The 18,058-nt window shown below is 38.9% G+C and overlaps 1 protein-coding gene across 8 annotated transcripts in view; it reads right to left on the bottom strand.

Moving 5' to 3' along the window:
• Window positions 1-18,058, bottom strand: part of szt2 (SZT2, KICSTOR complex subunit) — a 182,570-nt gene that overhangs the window by 130,312 nt on the left and 34,200 nt on the right. For 7 of the 8 annotated variants that reach the window (XM_023339641.1, XM_023339646.1, XM_023339644.1 and 4 more), the window contains exons 9-10: window positions 14,256-14,426; window positions 13,940-14,171 (exon numbers count right to left, since the gene is read on the bottom strand). In XM_023339641.1, coding sequence (XP_023195409.1) covers window positions 13,940-14,171; window positions 14,256-14,426 — 403 coding nt within the window. Of the gene's footprint in view, window positions 1-13,939; window positions 14,172-14,255; window positions 16,932-18,058 lie in introns of those variants that run through there. The other variant, XM_023339647.1, reaches the window with a different exon arrangement.

The raw sequence follows: 18,058 nt of genomic DNA, 5'->3' as shown, positions 1-18,058 counted from the left end.
CAAGGCTTTTATTTTTGGAAGTTTTGTTAAACTTCATTTCAAAGGGCCAAACTAATCCCATGTGTAATAGTCCTTGGGTTAAAATAGTTATATAATGCTCAAAACACAAGTAGCTGATGTAAAAATATTAAAGGCTTTTATTTTGAAATTTGCAGTATGCTTTATTTTAAAGTTCTGAACTAATACCACGTGTAAGAGTGCTTTGGATGAAAAAGTCAAATAAAGCCAAAAAGAGCAATTACGTCATGTAAAAATATGCAAGGCTTTTATTTTGAAATTTTCAGTATGCTTCATTACGTCATGTAAAAATATTCAAGGCTTTTATTTTGAAATTGATGAAAAAGTCAAATAAAGCCAAAAAGAGCAATTACATGATGTAAAAATATTCAAGGCTTTTATTTTGAAATTATTATTATGCTCCATTTTAAAGTTCCAAACTAATCCCATGTGTAACAGTGCTTTGTATGAAAAAGTCATATACGGCCAAAAAAAGCAATTACATGATGTAAAAATATGCAAGGCTTTTATTTTGAAATTTTCAGTATGCTTCATTTCAGAGGGCCAAACTAATACCACGTGTAACAGTGCTTTGGATGAAAAAGTCACATAAAGCCAAAAACAGCAATTAGCTGATGTAAAAATATTCAAGGCTTTTATTTTGAAATTATTATTATGCTCCATTTTAAAGTTCCGAACTAATCCCATGTGTAACAGTGCTTTGGATGGAAAAGTAAAATAAAGCCAAAAAGAGCAATTACGTCATGTAAAAATATTCAGGGCTTTTATTTTGAAATTTTCAATATGCTTAATTTTAAAGTTCCAAACTAATCCCATGTGTAACAGTTACTGAGTTAAATCAGTTATATACAGCCCAAAGCAGCAATTAGTTCTAAAGGCCAGTTCAGTCCTGATCTGTTTCAACTGAGGATAGATAGAACTACAGCGATGCGTATTTGTAGTCCTGACCACCAGCCAATAGCCTCTTGAGTTCCGTTGCCATGGTAAATAATGGTCTCAGCAGGTGTGAGCTGTGAGTCATACATGCTCAAACACACCATTGTGTGTTTGAGCCTACACGTTTTACTGAAAAAAAGCATTGGAAACAAATCCTTCGTGTTCGGGAACCGTAATACATATTCGAAAAGCGTTTCGAGCGTATGAGAGGGCAATGTGTCTTCTGCGATAGTCCCGAGATTCATATCTGTACCTCACTCAGAGCATTTACAGTGATGAGAGAAAGAAATGTTGTGCCCAGATCTGAAATTCTATTCAAATACATGGGAGAGAGCCTCAGACAGCCTCAGAAAATCCTGTCGCATGACTTTGCTCTGAAGCACCGTGACAGAAAACCGTACGGTCTAGATAAATTTCGAAAACATTTTACCGGAGCAGACAGGCGTATCAATGTCAGGACCGATTTTGATACTAATCGTGCGATATTTGTGGGCGTGATGGCGATTTCAAAAATGATTTGGGTTGAAAAAGTTGTCTTGATCTCTCACTCTAATCAGCGAGAGACGCACTCTAACTTTAGGAAAAATGAGAAACTTTGGGTCGCTTAGAGGCAAATTGTGGACAAACCGTAACTGGTATCGACGAGCCGTCTTCACTTTCGAAGAGATCACAGACGTATCTACAAAATGAAATTTGAATGGCATTTCTAGGTGAAATTGTGACGACACAGAAAATCCTCAAAAATAGGGTATTTCTAGGATTTTTCCCATTGACTTATAATGGGGTTTTTTTCGTAGTTTTTTGCGAATTATGTCGCCACGTTAAGCCCAAATCCCACCAAAAGTAATAGCTGGAATGGCGTGAATTTTCTGCACGTTTTGATACCTCATTTGTAGGTGTGCACCCAGCGGTACGAGCCGCATTAACGGTTACGGAAGAAAAATAAAGAAGAAGAAAGAAACACTTTCTCCGACAATAGTAATAGGTTCCTGCCATTGCTTTGCATGGCAGGCCCCAATAAAGAAACTTTTCTTGGGAGAATAGCAATAGGTTCCTGCCATTGCTTTGCATGGCAGGCCCCAATAAAGAGACGCCTTGTTGGGCGTCTCCATGCTTTGCATGGCAGGCCCCAATTAAAGAGACGCTTCTCTCCGACAATAGTAATAGGTTCCTGCCATTGCTTTGCATGGCAGGCCCCAATAAAGAAACACTTTCTCCGACAATAGCAATAGGTTCCTGCCATTGCTTTGCATGGCAGGCCCCAATAAGGGACAAGTGGTGAACAGAAACTGAACCACTTTGTCACAGTTGTGCCGTGTCAGCTGTTTGGGATTTTCCTCCGTAATTTTCCCTCAGAAAGCATGGAGGGGAATCTGCGTCCCCTCCATGCTACCTGTCACATTGAACAGGCTGCCTTAACTCTCCCAGTCGGGGAAAACCCCTGATTTAGATCGAGTGGCCACGACGATCTACCGCAACACACCATAAACTACAGGATGATCGGTTACAAAATCACAGGCGACAATCTTAGAACGGCCAATGTTCTAAGATTGTCGTAAGGGGAAAATCAGAGCAAAAAATAATGTAGTGTGAACTATTGCATCAGATAGTCGATGTGCCCATCTTCTCTATTTGGGGCCTGCCATGCAAAGCAATGGCAGGAACCTATTACTATTGTCGGAGAGAAGCGTCTCTTTAAGTATTATTGGGGCCTGCCATGCAAAGCAATGGCAGGAACCTATTACTCTACACCCAACAAAGTGTCTCTTTATAATTCTTTATTTTTCTTCCGTAACCGTTAATGCGGCTCGTACCGCTGGGTGCACACCTACAAATGAGGTATCAAAACGTGCAGAAAATTCACGCCATTGGAGCTATTACTTGTGGTGGGATTTGGGCTTAACGTGGCGACATAATTCGCAAAAAACTACGAAAAAAACCCCATTATAACTCAATGGGAAAAATCCTAGAAATACCCTATTTTTGAGGATTTTCTGTGTCGTCACAAATTCACCTAGAAATGCCATTCAAATTTCATTTTGTAGATACGTCTGTGATCTCTTCGAAAGTGAAGACGGCTCGTCGATACCAGTTATGGTTTGTCCACAATTTGCCTCTAAGCGACCCAAAGTTTCTCATTTTTCCTAAAGTTAGAGTGCTGATTAGAGTGAGAGATCAAGACAACTTTTTCAGCCCAAATCATTTTTGAAATCGCCATCACGGCCACAAATATCGCACGATTAGTATCAAAATCGGTCCTGACATTGATACGCCTGTCTGCTCCGGTAAAATCTTTTCGAAATTTATCTAGACCGTACGGTTTTCTGTCACGGTGCTTCAGAGCAAAGTCATGCGACAGGATTTTCTGAGGCTCTCAGGCTCTTTCACTAACACTTCACACCTTGGTGTGAAACTTATTTAACATAGCAACGGATCTCAAGAGGCTATTGGCTGCTGATTTGGACTACGAATACGCATCATTGTAGTTCTATCTATCCTCAGTTGAAACAGATCAGGACTGAACTGGCCTTTAGAACTACCTGCTGCTATGGGCTGTATATAACTGATTTAACTCAGTAACTGTTACACATGGGATTAGTTTTGAACTTTAAAATGAAGCTTAACAAAAATTTCACAATAAAAGCCTTGAATATTTTTACATCATGTAATTGCTCTTTTTGGCTTTATTTGACTTTTTCATCCAAAGCACTGTTACACATGGTATTAGTTTGGCCCTTTGAAATGAAGCTTAACAAAAATTTCAAAATAAAAGCCTTGAATATTTTTACATCAGGAAATTGCTCTTTTGAGCTTTATATAACTGATTTAACCCAGCAATTGTTACACATGTGATTAGTGTGGCAATTTAAAATTAAGCTTGATGAAAATTTCAAAATAAAAGCCTTGAATATTTTTACATCAGGTAATTGCTGTTTTTGGCCGTATATGACTTTTTCATCCAAAGCACTGTTACACATGGGATTAGTTTGGAACTTTAAAATGGAGCATAATAATAATTTCAAAATAAAAGCCTTGAATATTTTTACATCAACTACTTGCTTTTTCAGCATTATATAACTGATTTAACCCAATGACTATTACACATGGGATTAAAATAGACTGTTTTGCATGAGCAGCAGATAGATCCTCTATTGCACATGTGTCAAACTCAAGGCCCGCGGGCCACATGTGGCCGGCTACGTCATTTTATGTCGCCCTCTCCCCCCTACCACCGTTTTACAGCCCCATTGATTGACTTAAAATAGGTTTTGAGCACGAATTGACTACAAACTACATATCCCATAATGCCTTCCGATTCTTACCAGCCAACATTACGGCTTCTCGCCACTAGAGTGCAGCAGAGTCACCTCAAGCTGATGATTAATTTTCCCAGCGAATAAAACTGAAAGATCGACAAGCTAACAAGCTAAAGAGCGAAGTCCCGTGATGTTTCAATCGAGGACTTTTACCGTCTACTGCCCCCTGATTTGATGCCACAGCTTCGACTCCATGCAGCTCGTGTTTTGTCCACGTTTGGAAGCACCTATCTGTGCGAACAGATGTTTTCAATAATGACTTTAAACAAGACCAAGCACAGATCGCGCATTACTGACGAAAACCTACACGCCGTTTTGCGGATTGCCACAGAATAGAACTAAAACCAGACATCGACGAACTGACCAGGGGAAAACGGTGCCAGACATCCGGCCAAAAAACATTGGTAAGCACGAACAAACTACATTTAAATAGAATGAATGTAAAACCAAAACGCAGTATACTGGAATATGCATATAGTTTATTGATTTTGCTTGTGTTGTGTTTATTTACAGAACACAACGCAATGAGGATGTGTGTGAGTTGGTGACAGGGTGAAGAGGGATCAGCGTTGTGTTCAAGGACAGGCAACGTCACCTCATTGTTTTGTTCTTAAGTGAAATGCATGTTCGTTGCGTAATAAATAACGAAAAACTTTTGTGAATGAAGTTGAGAGTTAATATCAAAACTTGTTTTTTATTATTTGTCTGCTTATCTAAAAAGCAGACAAAGAATAATTTTCCCAGCGAATAAAACTGAAACATCGACAAGCTAACGAGCTAAAGAGCGAAGTTTAGCAAGGCCCGCGGGCCACATGTGGCCGGCTACGTCATTTTATGTCGCCCTCTCCCCCCTACCACCGTTTTACAGCCCCATTGATTGACTTAAAATAGTTTTTGAGCACGAATTGACTACAAACTACATATCCCATAATGCCTTCCGATTCTTACCAACCAACATTACGGCTTCTCGCCACTAGAGTGCAGCAGAGTCACCTCAAGCTGATCATTAATTTTCCCAGCGAATAAAACTGAAAGATCGACAAGCTAAAGAGCGAAGTCCCGTGATGTTTCAATCGAGGACTTTTACCGTCTACTGCCCCCTGATTTGATGCCACAGCTTCGACTCCACGCAGCTCGTGTTTTGTCCACGTTTGGAAGCACCTATCTGTGCGAACAGATGTTTTCAATAATGACTTTAAACAAGACCAAGCACAGATCGCGCATTACTGACGAAAACCTACACGCCGTTTTGCGGATTGCCACAGAATAGAACTAAAACCAGACATCGACGAACTGACCAGGGGAAAACGGTGCCAGACATCCGGCCAGAAAACATTGGTAAGCACAAACAAACTACATTTAAATAGAATGAATGTAAAACCAAAACGCAGTATACTGGAATATGCATATAGTTTATTGATTTTGCTTGTGTTTTGTTTATTTACAGAACACAACGCAATTTTTAAACTGAGCAGTAATTTTACATCCATGCAAACTCAAATGTAATATTTAAAACTTGAATACATAAAATCAGTTATTTAACAATATGAGGTGTTGTTTAAAAATAAAAAAGATAGCAATTTCTTTTTATTGCAGAGACATTAGATTCTTAAATTTATGGTATTCTTTAAATGTTGTAATTTTGGTTCATTGTAAACTTTACCTGTAAAAAGTTTGTAGAAATCTTTAACATAAGGTCAATATATATTTTTAAACTGTAATATGTTGTGTGTGTGTGCGTTATTGAAAATTTATATTTGTGACAATCATTAGGTAAATGCTAATGAACTGCCTTCCTGCAGTTTATGAGCATTGAACTGTTACTAAACAGTTCAATGCAAGGTTCATTAGCGTTAGCATTTTAGCTTCAATAAGCTATTAGCTATTTATTTTACTTTTTAGCAATGTTTAGTATACTGAATGGAGTAAATCAATTACAGAAAATATCCTAGTGATTTCCCACATACTGATGAAAGCAATGACGCTAACATTAGCGTTTCTGCTGATTTTAGCTGATATACTTACTTTATAATACTGAATGGTGCACATCCGCCTTACTTAACGTTCTTGTGGTTCTCCGCGTGCCACTGATTACGTTGCGGCGTTCTTTAGCGTCGATGCCGATTTGTAGCGTGACGACGCCGGGCCCATGCCCGACGGGCGCGCCTTGGCAGGCCCCGGCTAAATTTCTTCCGAAATTTTCTAGTTGGGGCCTGCCATGCAAAGCAATGGCAGGAACCTATTGCTATTCTCCCAAGAAAAGTTTCTTTATTATTGGGGCCTGCCATGCAAATGGCAGGAACCTATTACTATTGTCGGAGAGAAGTGTCTCTTTATTTATTTTTCTTCCGTAACCGTTAATGCGGCTCATACCGCTGGGTGCACACCTACAAATGAGGTATCAAAACGTGCAGAAAATTCACGCCATGATTGCTATTACTTTTGGTGGGATTTGGGCTTAACGTGGCGACATAATTCGCAAAAAACTACGAAAAAAATCCCATTATAAGTCAATGGGAAAAATCCTAGAAATACCCTATTTTTGAGGATTTGCTGTGTCGTCACAAATTCACCTAGAAATGCCATTCAAATTTCATTTTGTAGATACGTCTGTGATCTCTTCGAAAGTGAAGACGGCTCGTCGATACCAGTTACGGTTTGTCCACAATTTGCCTCTAAGCGACCCAAAGTTTCTCATTTTTGGTCATATTAGAGTGACAGCCGACCTCGGATCAGATATGGGCACAACATTTCTTTCTCTCATCACTGTAAATGCTCTGAGTGAGGTACAGATATGAATCTCGGGACTATCGCAGAAGACACATTGAACTGTCATACGCTTAAAACGCTTTTCGAATATGTATTACGGTTCCCGAACAAGAAGGATTTGTTTCCAATGCTTTTTTTCAGTAAAGTGTGTTTGCTCAAACACACTTGTGTGTTTGAGAGCTCACAGCTCAGAGCTCACACCTGCTGAGACCATTATTTGCCATAGCAACGGAACTCAAGAGGCTATTGGCTGGTGATTTGGACTACAAAAACGCATCACTGTAGTTCTATCTATCCTCAGTTGAAACAGATCAGGACTGAGAACTGGCCTTTACAACTACTTGCTGCTTTGGGCTGTATATAACTGATTTAACTCAGTAACTGTTACACATGGGATTAGTTTGGAACTTTAAAATTAAGCATATTGAAAATTTCACAATAAAAGCCCTGAATATTTTTACATGACGTAATTGCTCTTTTTTGGCTTTATTTGACTTTTTCATCCAAAGCACTGTTACACATGGTATTAGTTTGGCCCTTTAAAATGAAGCTTAACAAAAATTTCAAAATAAAAGCCTTGAATATTTTACATGACGTCATTGCTCTTTTTGGCCGTATGACTTTTTCATCCAAAGCACTGTTACACATGGTATTAGTTCGGAACTTTAAAATGGAGCATAATAATAATTACAAAATAAAAGCCTTGAATATTTTTACATCATGCAATTGCTCTTTTTGGCTTTGTATGACTTTATCATCCAAAGCACTGTTACACGTGGTATTAGTTTGGCCCTTTAAAATGAAGCTTAACAAAAATTTCAAAATAAAAGCCTTGAATATTTTTACATGACGTAATTGCTCTTTTTGGCTTTATTTGACTTTTCCATCCAAAGCACTCTTACACGTGGTATTAGTTCAGAACTTTAAAATGAAGCATACTGAAAATTTCAAAATAAAAGCCTTGACATATTTTAGATCAGATAATTGCTCTTTTGAGCAATAAATAACTGATTTAACCCAATGACTATTACACATGGGATTAGTTTGGACCTTTGAAATTAAGCTTAACAAAAATTTCAAAATAAAAGCCTCAACATGCCCCTGAGGTTAGTGCACCGCCGCAGGCAGTGCAATAATATTATTCTGCATTATCTGTTTCTCTCAGGTTAGGGAACTGCCTTGCACAGCAAGGCAGTTCATTAGCATTAGCATTTTAGCTTAAATAAGCTATTAGCTATTTATTGGACTTATTAGCCATGTTTAGTATACTGAATGGAGTAAGTCCATTATAGAGAACATCCTAGTGATGTCCCACATGCTAGTGACAGCAATGATGCTAACATTAGCATTTTGCTAACTACTTGCGTTTTCAGCATTATATAACTGATTTAACCCAATGACTGTTATACATGGAATTAGTTTGGACCTTTGAATTGAAGTTTAACAAAAATTCCAAAACAAAAGCCTTGACATATTTTACATCAGATAATTGCTCTTTTGAGCAATAAATAACTGATTTAACCCAATGACTATTACACATGGGATTAGTTTGGAACTTTAAAATGGAGCATAATAATAATTTCAAAATAAAAGCCTTGAATATTTTTACATCATGTAATTGCTCTTTTTGGCTTTATTTGACTTTTTCATCCAAAGCACTGTTACACATGGTATTAGTTCAGAACTTTAAAATGAAGCATACTGAAAATTTCAAAATAAAAGCCTTGAATATTTTTACATCAGGTAATTGCTCTTTTTGGCTTTATTTGACTTTTTCATCCAAAGCACTGTTACACGTGGTATTAGTTTGGCCCTTTGAAATGAAGCATTCTGAAAATTTCAAAATAAAAGCCTTGAATAGTTTTACATGACGTAATTGCTCTTTTTGGCTTTATTTGACTTTTTCATCCAAAGCACTGTTACACATGGTATTAGTTTGGCCCTTTGAAATGAAGCATACTGAAAATTTCAAAATAAAAGCCTTGAATATTTTTACATGACGTAATTGCTCTTTTTGGCTTTATTTGACTTTTTCATCCAAAGCACTCTTACACGTGGTATTAGTTCAGAACTTTAAAATGAAGCATACTGAAAATTTCAAAATAAAAGCCTTGAATACTTTTACATCAGCTACTTGTGTTTTGAGCATTATATAACTATTTTAACCCAAGGACTATTACGCATGGGATTAGTTTGGCCCTTTGAAATGAAGCATACTGAAACTTCCAAAATAAAAGCCTTGACAACATTTTAAATCGTACCGAATGGTGCACGTCCGCCTCGCTTAACGTTCTTGCGGTTCTCCGCGTGCCACTGGTGACGTCGCGGCGTTCTTTGGCGTCGACGCCGATTTGTGGCGCGACGACGCCGGGCCCGAACCCCACGGGCGCGCCTTGGCAGGCCCCGTCTAAATTTCTTCCGAAATTTTCTAGTTATTATTATTATTCTTTATTTTTCATCCGTAACCGTTAATGCGGCTCATACCGCTGCGTGCACACCTACAAAAGAGGTATCAAAACGTGCAGAAAATTCACGCCATTCCAGCTATTACTTTTGGTGGGATTCGGGATTAACATGGCGACATAATTCGCAAAAAACTACGAAAAAAACCCCATTATAATTCAATGGTACAAATCCTACACCCTAATACCCTACTGGCTAAAACGGAGAATTGTCTCCCCCAGCTGGCTCAAAAAGAGAATTGTCTAACCCAGCATCTCTAAAATAGAGATTAGGTTTATGTGGATACCAGCTCATAAAGATATAGCAGGAAATGAAATGGAAGATCATTTACCTAAGGTGTCCTTAAAACAAAGTAGAATTATGGAAATAAAGTATTGTAAGTCTGGAAAAAATATAATGAATTATTAAGAGCAACATCAAAGGAAACATGATATAGAGACATTTAAACTTAATAAGATATTAATTAAACACAAAATAAATAAAGCGGTTATTACATTTTGGAAGGTAACAGGATTATATGTAAGACTTTAGATTGGGGAGCGGTTAACTGAGTAACTGTTACACATGGAATTAGTTTGGAACTTTAAAATGAAGCATAATAATAATAGGCTTCTAAAGAATAAGTTACAGTTAAAAATTCCAGATATTTTGGGATATTCCTCTTCCTCTGAATATTTATGTTATTTCATAAAATTTCTTAAGAAAACTAAACTGATAGAAAGGATTTAGTGTTTTTTTTTTTTTTTTAAGTTGCGCCCTGATCCACACTCCATACCAGTAGGTGGCGGTAATGCACGCCCTGATCCACACTCCATACCAGTAGGTGGTGGTAATGCACACCATTAAGTTGCTTGCCAACCGCCATTAAAAACAAAAAGAAGAAGAAGAGCTTTCTCCTTCCGACTCTCCTTGGTTAAGGTAAGAAGTGTTTGTGTTCTGTCCATAAAATATACTATTTAATTTCATTACTATATTATTAGAACTGCTTACAGTTGTTAAATGTAATGTGTTCTTTAAGAAATGTGATCGATTTTAAAAGTTTGACTGCTGTGGGATATTTTGTTGTGGCTCTGATAGCGTAGCTGCTAGCTTGATGGAACCGCAATTTGTTCACATGTTAGCACTTTGCTAACTGGCTTTCGTGAAACCTGTTAGGCTATAAAATCGCTGTTAACATCAATCTGATCAGCTGAAATAAGGCAATTTTGTTTTACCTCAACATAGAGCTATTGTGACTTGCAGAAATTGTCACAAATAACCGGAACTAGCATATTAAGCTACTTCACTGACTCAGTTGCTTCGGATACAGATACTCTCAGCTGCCGTCTTGTGCCGACAGTGAAAAACAGCAGAACTACATAATATTAGCTTGGTATGATGTAAATTATAATTTTTGTTTGAATTACATAAAATAACTTCATGATCTGAGTTTTTTTCATTATGTTTGGCCTATCAATAATTTCAAATAATAAAACATAAAATATCTGGGTTTATTTTGTTCATCCGAACCAGAACCTCCAGGTTCTCCGTTGTAGAGTTTTACTGAAAATCAGCGGAGAAATATCTGTAGCGCAGCAGCTGCGGTACAGTCTGCCCACTAGAGTAGAACTGAACCGAACCAAACATGAACGTATTTCATCGCCTAACGAAAGACAAGGAAGCAAAGAGATTTCGGCTAAAGAAATCTGAACTTGATTACGTTGCGGATGCCAATTTGTAGCGTGACGACGCCGGGCACAAACCAGACGGGCGCGCCTTGGCAGGCCCCGGCTAAATTTCTTCAGAAATTTTGTTTTTCTAGTTATAATTCTTTATTTTTCTTCCGTAACCGTTAATGCGGCTCATACCGCTGCGTGCACACCTACAAATGAGGTATCAAAATGTGCAGAAAATTCACGCCATTGGAGCTATTACTTCTGGTGGGATTTGGGCTTAACGTGGCGACATAATTCGCAAAAAACTACGAAAAAAACCCCATTATAACTCAATGGGAAAAATCCTAGAAATACCCTATTTTTGAGGATTTGCTGTGTCGTCACAAATTCACCTAGAAATGCCATTCAAATTTCATTTTGTAGATACGTCTGTGATCTCTTCGAAAGTGAAGACGGCTCGTCGATACCAGTTACGGTTTGTCCACAATTTGCCTCTAAGCGACCCAAACTTTCTCATTTTTGCTGAAATTACAGTGACAGCCGATCTCGGTTCATATCTGGGCACAACATTTCTTTCTCTCATCGCTGTAAATGCTCTGAGTGAGGTACAGATATGAATCTCGGGACTATCGCAGAAGACACATTGAACTGTCATACGCTCGAAACGCTTTTCGAATATGTATTACGGTTCCCGAAAAAGAAGGATTTGTTTCCAATGCTTTTTTTCAGTAAAGTGTGTTTGCTCAAACACACTTGTGTGTTTGAGAGCTCAGAGCTCAGAGCTCACACCTGCTGAGACCATTATTTGCCATAGCAACGGACCTCAAGAGGCTATTGGCTGCTGGTTAGGACTACGAATACGCATCGCTGTAGTTCTATCTATAGTGGAATACTCAGTTGAAACAGATCAGGACTGAGAACTGGCCTTTAGAACTACCTGCTGCTATGGGCTGTATATAACTGATTGAACTCAGTAACTGTTACACATGGGATTAGTTTGGAACTTTAAAATTAAGCATACTGAAAATTTCAAAATAAAAGCCTTGAATATTTTACATGACGTAATTGCTCTTTTTGGCCGTATATGACTTTTTCATCCAAAGCAATGTTACACATGGGATTAGTTTGGAACTTTAAAATGGAGCATAATAATAATTTCAAAATAAAAGCCTTGAATATTTTACATGACGTAATTGCTCTTATTGGCCGTATATGACTTTTTCATCCAAAGCAATGTTACACATGGGATTAGTTCGGAACTTTAAAATGGAGAATAATAATAATTTCAAAATAAAAGCCTTGAATATTTTTACATCAGGTAATTGCTGTTTTTGGCTTTATATGACTTTTTCATCCAAAGCACTGTTACACATGGGATTACTTTGGAACTTTAAAATGGAGAATAATAATAATTTCAAAATAAAAGCCTTGAATATTTTTACATCAGGTAATTGCTGTTTTTGGCTTTATATGACTTTTTCATCCAAAGCACTGTTACACATGGGATTAGTTTGGAACTTTAAAATGGAGCATAATAATAATTTCAAAATAAAAGCCTTGAATATTTTTACATCAGGTAATTGCTCTTTTTGGCTTTATTTGACTTTTTCATCCAAAGCAATGTTACACATGGGATTAGTTCGGAACTTTAAAATGGAGCATAATAATAATTTCAAAATAAAAGCCTTGAATATTTTTACATCAGGTAATTGCGCTTTTTGGCTTTATGTGACTTTTTTATCCAAAGCACTGTTACACAATGGAATAGTTTGGCCCTCTGAAATGAAGCATACTGAAAATTTCAAAATAAAAGCCTTGAATATTTTTACGTCATGTAATTGCTCTTTTTGGCCGTATATGACTTTTTCATCCAAAGCACTGTTACACATGGGATTAGTTTGGAACTTTGAAATGGAGCATAATAATAATTTCAAAATAAAAGCCTTGAATATTTTTACATCAGCTACTTGTGTTTTGAGCATTATATAACTATTTTAACCCAAGGACTATTACGCATGGGATTAGTTTGGCCCTTTGAAATGAAGCATACTGAAACTTCCAAAATAAAAGCCTTGACAACATTTTAAATCGTACCGAATGGTGCACGTCCGCCTCGCTTAACGTTCTTGCGGTTCTCCGCGTGCCACTGGTCACGTCGCGGCGTCCTTTGGCGCCGACGCCGATTTGTGGCGCGACGACGCCGGGCCCATGCCCCACGGGCGCGCCTCGGCAGGCCCCGGCTAAATTTCTTCCGAAATTTTCTAGTTAAATCTAATTATTACTGAAGGGCAATATAATATACAGACTTCATAATCTGCACTCTTTTGGTTGAATGCAGTATTTATTTCCACTTTGGCTTTATGTTGTTTAGTTTTTATTCAAGTACATTTTTTGTTAATGGAGACTGATAATCCATTTTATTTTTGTTTTTGGTTGTTTTGTTTATTTTGTTTATCAGTTCCATGTTAAGTGTTCTTATAATAAAGTGTATCTATCTTTGGCAGGAAATCGCATGCATTATTACGTCATTTTCATTAAATCAGTGTAAAAAGGTCTTCAAACAATATTATCATTTTTGAGACAATTAATCGCTTAGCAAAATTTGTTATCGTGACAGGCCTACATATATTAAGATGTGTTATCACAACGCGGGGGCAAATTCAGGTTAGGTGGTCCATGACTATTTGTTAAATGGCTTAAGTGGTCCTCAGCCTGAAAAAGTTTGAGAAGCATTGCCTTAGTGCTATGTAATGTCTGAGAAGAAACCTTGAGCAACAGTACCTCTGAAGTGTGTTCCAGAAGCGCCGGATGACAGAAGTGCGGTAGGGACTGGTGATGGGCTTCCGCTGTGTGCAGCTGATATCATGCAGGATGTCATAGCTGCCTTCCATTGTCACCTCCACCTTAGTGCTTCTGTTGGACGAGTCCAAAGGCCAAGTGGCAGCCGCTAGGTACTCAATATGCATGTTATGTTTCCACAGTAGAGCCAACTTCACCTCCAGCTGTGTCCCTCCTAAAGGAAACAACAGCATCTACTCTGAACATCTTGGTGAGACTTCAGGTCTCTTAAATGTCACTACTGAAAAGAGTAATTTACCTTTGGTGAGGCTGATGTCTCTGATGGTGTAGCCTTCTCTCAGTCGCACTGAAACCACACTTATTAAATCTGCATGGACTTCTTTCTCTGTGTGCTTCTTCCTCCGCATGACCAGGGCTGGATTACCACTGGCTGACACTAGGTGCTCATTGAACAGTTTGTCCTGGGAAACTACAACATCAACAATTTTGTGGGTTTACTCATCATCAGTATTGAGAAACCCTACAAATTAGTGTCAATGCAGGTTGATATGCATCGTCAGCTCATTTGCACACTAAACATTTTTTTTCTCTTTTTATTTACATTATTTATTTTTTTATTTTTTATTTTATTCTAATCGTATAAACAGTGTGATTTAAAAAGAACTACCAATAAAAACGGTTCAATAGCATTTCACTTGAGTGCTTTTTCTGAAAAAAGTTACACAAGTAAACTTTCTCAAAATTTTACTTGCACTTCTGTTTTGCATTGTGACCTGCAAAACAGTTCACAATGCAACTGTGAACTGTTTGTGATCAAACAATTAGTTTGAACACAACTAATTGTTCTTAATTTAGTCTTAAATCTTAATAATTTTAGAGCTCATTTGGTTTAATTTAAAAAATTTTCAAAGCAAATCTTGAACCTTAAGCTTACCTGTTCACTGTTAGTGGCACCCATGAAGTTTAAGTACAGAATATTAACTGAAGCAAATTCATCAAGTAAAACAACTTTGTAATGCAGATAGCTTTAATTTGCTGTTTTGATGCAAAACAGCAAATTATAAAAACATTTAAAAAGATAAACATTATAAGTAAAACAGAAAAACATTATGTCAATGGTATTGGCAAACTTTGCTGCAAATCAGTATGGAAACCCAATTTGGCACCGATGTTGCAAATCACAAATAAGGATTTGCAACAGGATCACCTGTGATGAACTGCCTCCACCCATGTGACATAAATTATCCAATGAATGATCATGTTGGTGTTTTATAAGCCACCTGTTATTCCCTCTTCATGTGTGACAACGGTAAAGACAAAAGAGCTGTCTAACGACACCACAAATCCTATTATTTGCAAGCACAAAACCTCCAAAGGGTATAAAGCAGCCTGCCCTGCCACTTTTAGATGTGATTCTGCTGCACCACACCTGAATAGAATAATTAGGTCATTAAGAGTCTGGAGAACTTCTCTACACAAGGAGGACGTCATTAAGCCATTTCATTCCAGTATTTTGTACCTGTGGCACATCTAAAAACTGCAGGACACCGGCCCTTGAGAACTGGAGTTTGACACCTGTGGTATAAAGCCATCTCTAAAGGCCTTGGTATCCCTGTAAAGTTATTAAGATGTTTTCCAGGGGGACTTCCGGTGGACTGCAAGATGGAGTAGACGCTTTTTCTGAAGCTCCGCCTCGAACATTACTACTCTATTAAATTTCACTTCGTGTTTGTTAATCCAATAGTAACTATAGTGCTGCACTGGAACCACGACCAGTTAGTCAGACGATGACCAGCAGAACAAAAAAAGAAGAGCAGAAAAAAGACGAGGGGAACATCATGGCTGTGCTAACGGCTACGTTAGTTGACCACAAGAAATCCCTCTGCGGCGTTCACTAAACTCGAAACAAAACTGGAGCGCTTTGAATCTACCATTTCTACCCACCACCAATGGATTTCATCACTGGAGAATGTGGCCGCTATCATGAACGATGACATACAGGCAATTCAAGCTGAGCTAGCTACGGTGACTGGAGAGAACAGACTGAAAGCTAAGCTAATTGACTTGGAAAGTAGGAGCCGCTGCAACAACACTAGGTTGGTGGGACTTCCTGAAGGTATAGAAAGATCGTATTCAACAACATTTTTCTCTCAACTACTTCTGGAGGTCTTCAGGGAAGATACGTTGAAAAAGGCTTTGGAGCTGAATCGAGCACACCAGATGCTAACGACGAGACCGGGCCCCGGTGAGAAATCCAGAGCTGTAATCGTGTGTTTCCACAACTATCAAATCAGGGAGCTCATTAGACGCAAAGCCAATGAGCTTTGCCTCATACTTCAACTTATGAGGCAAGTTGAAGTACAAGGGTACCCCGTTTCACATTTTTGAAGATTACTGCCCGGAGGTCTTACAGCAGCGCTCAGCTTACTGCGGGATCATGAGAGAACTGTATGGTTGAGGACTCAAGCCTGCATTGCGCTACCCAGCCAAACTATTCATCATGACCGAGAATGGGAGTGGAAGGTTCCTGGCTTCACCTGAGGATGTCAAGCGCTATGTTGGTTCTCTTCATCCGCCCAGCTCTAGCCCACGAGTGGAATAATTATTAGTTGGATCCAAGCAGTTTACTTGTGGTATAATACTAGCCACTTGCAGAACTCAGACAGTTCTTTATAGCTTGTTTAATGCAAAGCTGTCTCTAGAATTTCTTTACTTTATTATTATTCTTCCGATTAACCTGTACAATTAAAATTAGCCCTGGACTTGATTACTTTTATAGAGATTGAACTAGAATGCCCTGATGACCAATAGACTAAAGGGCCAGCATATCTATCCTGATGTGTATTATGCTATTATGTTGATTTTACTCGGTTAAGGAGTTTTTCAGAAGTTCTTCTACAGCTACATTGGTAGAATTTGTGGTTGTCTGGTTTGCCCTCTGACAATAGAATAGAATAGAATAGAAGTACTTTATTCATCCCAGCAGGGAAATTACTTCGCAGTTACAGCATAGAGAGAAGACACAATAACAACTACCACTGAGTAGTAGTTGTAGATGAAATAAAAAATAAAAATAAAATATAAAATGCTGCAGTGTGGATGTGTGGGGAGATGGTGGTGGTAGGGGAGTAGCAGGAGGTGAGCTAAACCTGTTGAAAAACTGGTTAAACTGGTTTGCTCTCTCCAGGCTCCCAGATGTCTGTATGTCCTTCCCCTTCATCCCAGCGATGTGCTTCATTCCTTTCCACACATCTTTCACACTGTTCTGCTCGAGTTTGGACTCAAGCTTCCTCCTGTAGTTGTCCTTGCATGTCCTTAGTGTCTCTCTGAGTTCACGCTGAACTATCCTCTGCTCCTCCTTATCTCCAGACCTGAAAGCCATTTTCTTTTTGTTTAAAAGTGCCTTCAGGTCACTGGTAATCCAGGGTTTGTTGTTGGAGAAGCAGCGCACGGTCCGGGCTGGCATGACAGTGTCCTCACAGAATCTGATGTATTCCGTGATGCAGTCAGACATGTTGTCGATGTCCTCCCCATGAGGCCCACAGAGCACATCCCAGTCTGTCGACCCAAAGCAGTCCTGCAGTGCCTCAGCTGCCTCCTGTGTCCACCTCCTCACCGTCCTGCTGCGCACAGGCTGCCTACTCACTAAAGGGACATACTTGGGAGTCATCCTTACCAAGATGTGGTCCAACCTGCCAAGGGGGGGCAGGGCTGTGGCGCTGTATGCATCTTTATCATTAGCATACAGGTATTAAGGTATTAAGCAGGCCAAGCTCCAGTACAAACAGCAGATTGAGGAACATTTCATCAACAACAACCCCCGAAGCATGTGGAGAGGCATCAGAACCATGACGGACTACAAACACAGCACTCAGCTGACCAGCCACGAACCCACCCTGCCTGACACCTTAAACAGTTTCTTTGCCCGCTTTGACACGGCGGGCAGCAGAGAAGCCGTACATTTACCCCAACTGGAAGAGCAGCACCAGCCCCTCGTCCTACAGAAGCATCAGGTGACGTCCACCTTGAGGAGGATCAACACCCACAAAGCTACAGGACCGGACAAGGTGTCAGGCCAGACACTGAAAACCTGCGCCGACC

This window comes from Xiphophorus maculatus, chromosome 9 (assembly GCF_002775205.1).
Source record: "Xiphophorus maculatus strain JP 163 A chromosome 9, X_maculatus-5.0-male, whole genome shotgun sequence".
Lineage (NCBI taxonomy): Eukaryota > Metazoa > Chordata > Actinopteri > Cyprinodontiformes > Poeciliidae > Xiphophorus > Xiphophorus maculatus.
The sequence above is the reverse complement of the archived record's forward strand: the minus strand, read 5'-3'. Positions and strand labels throughout refer to the sequence as shown.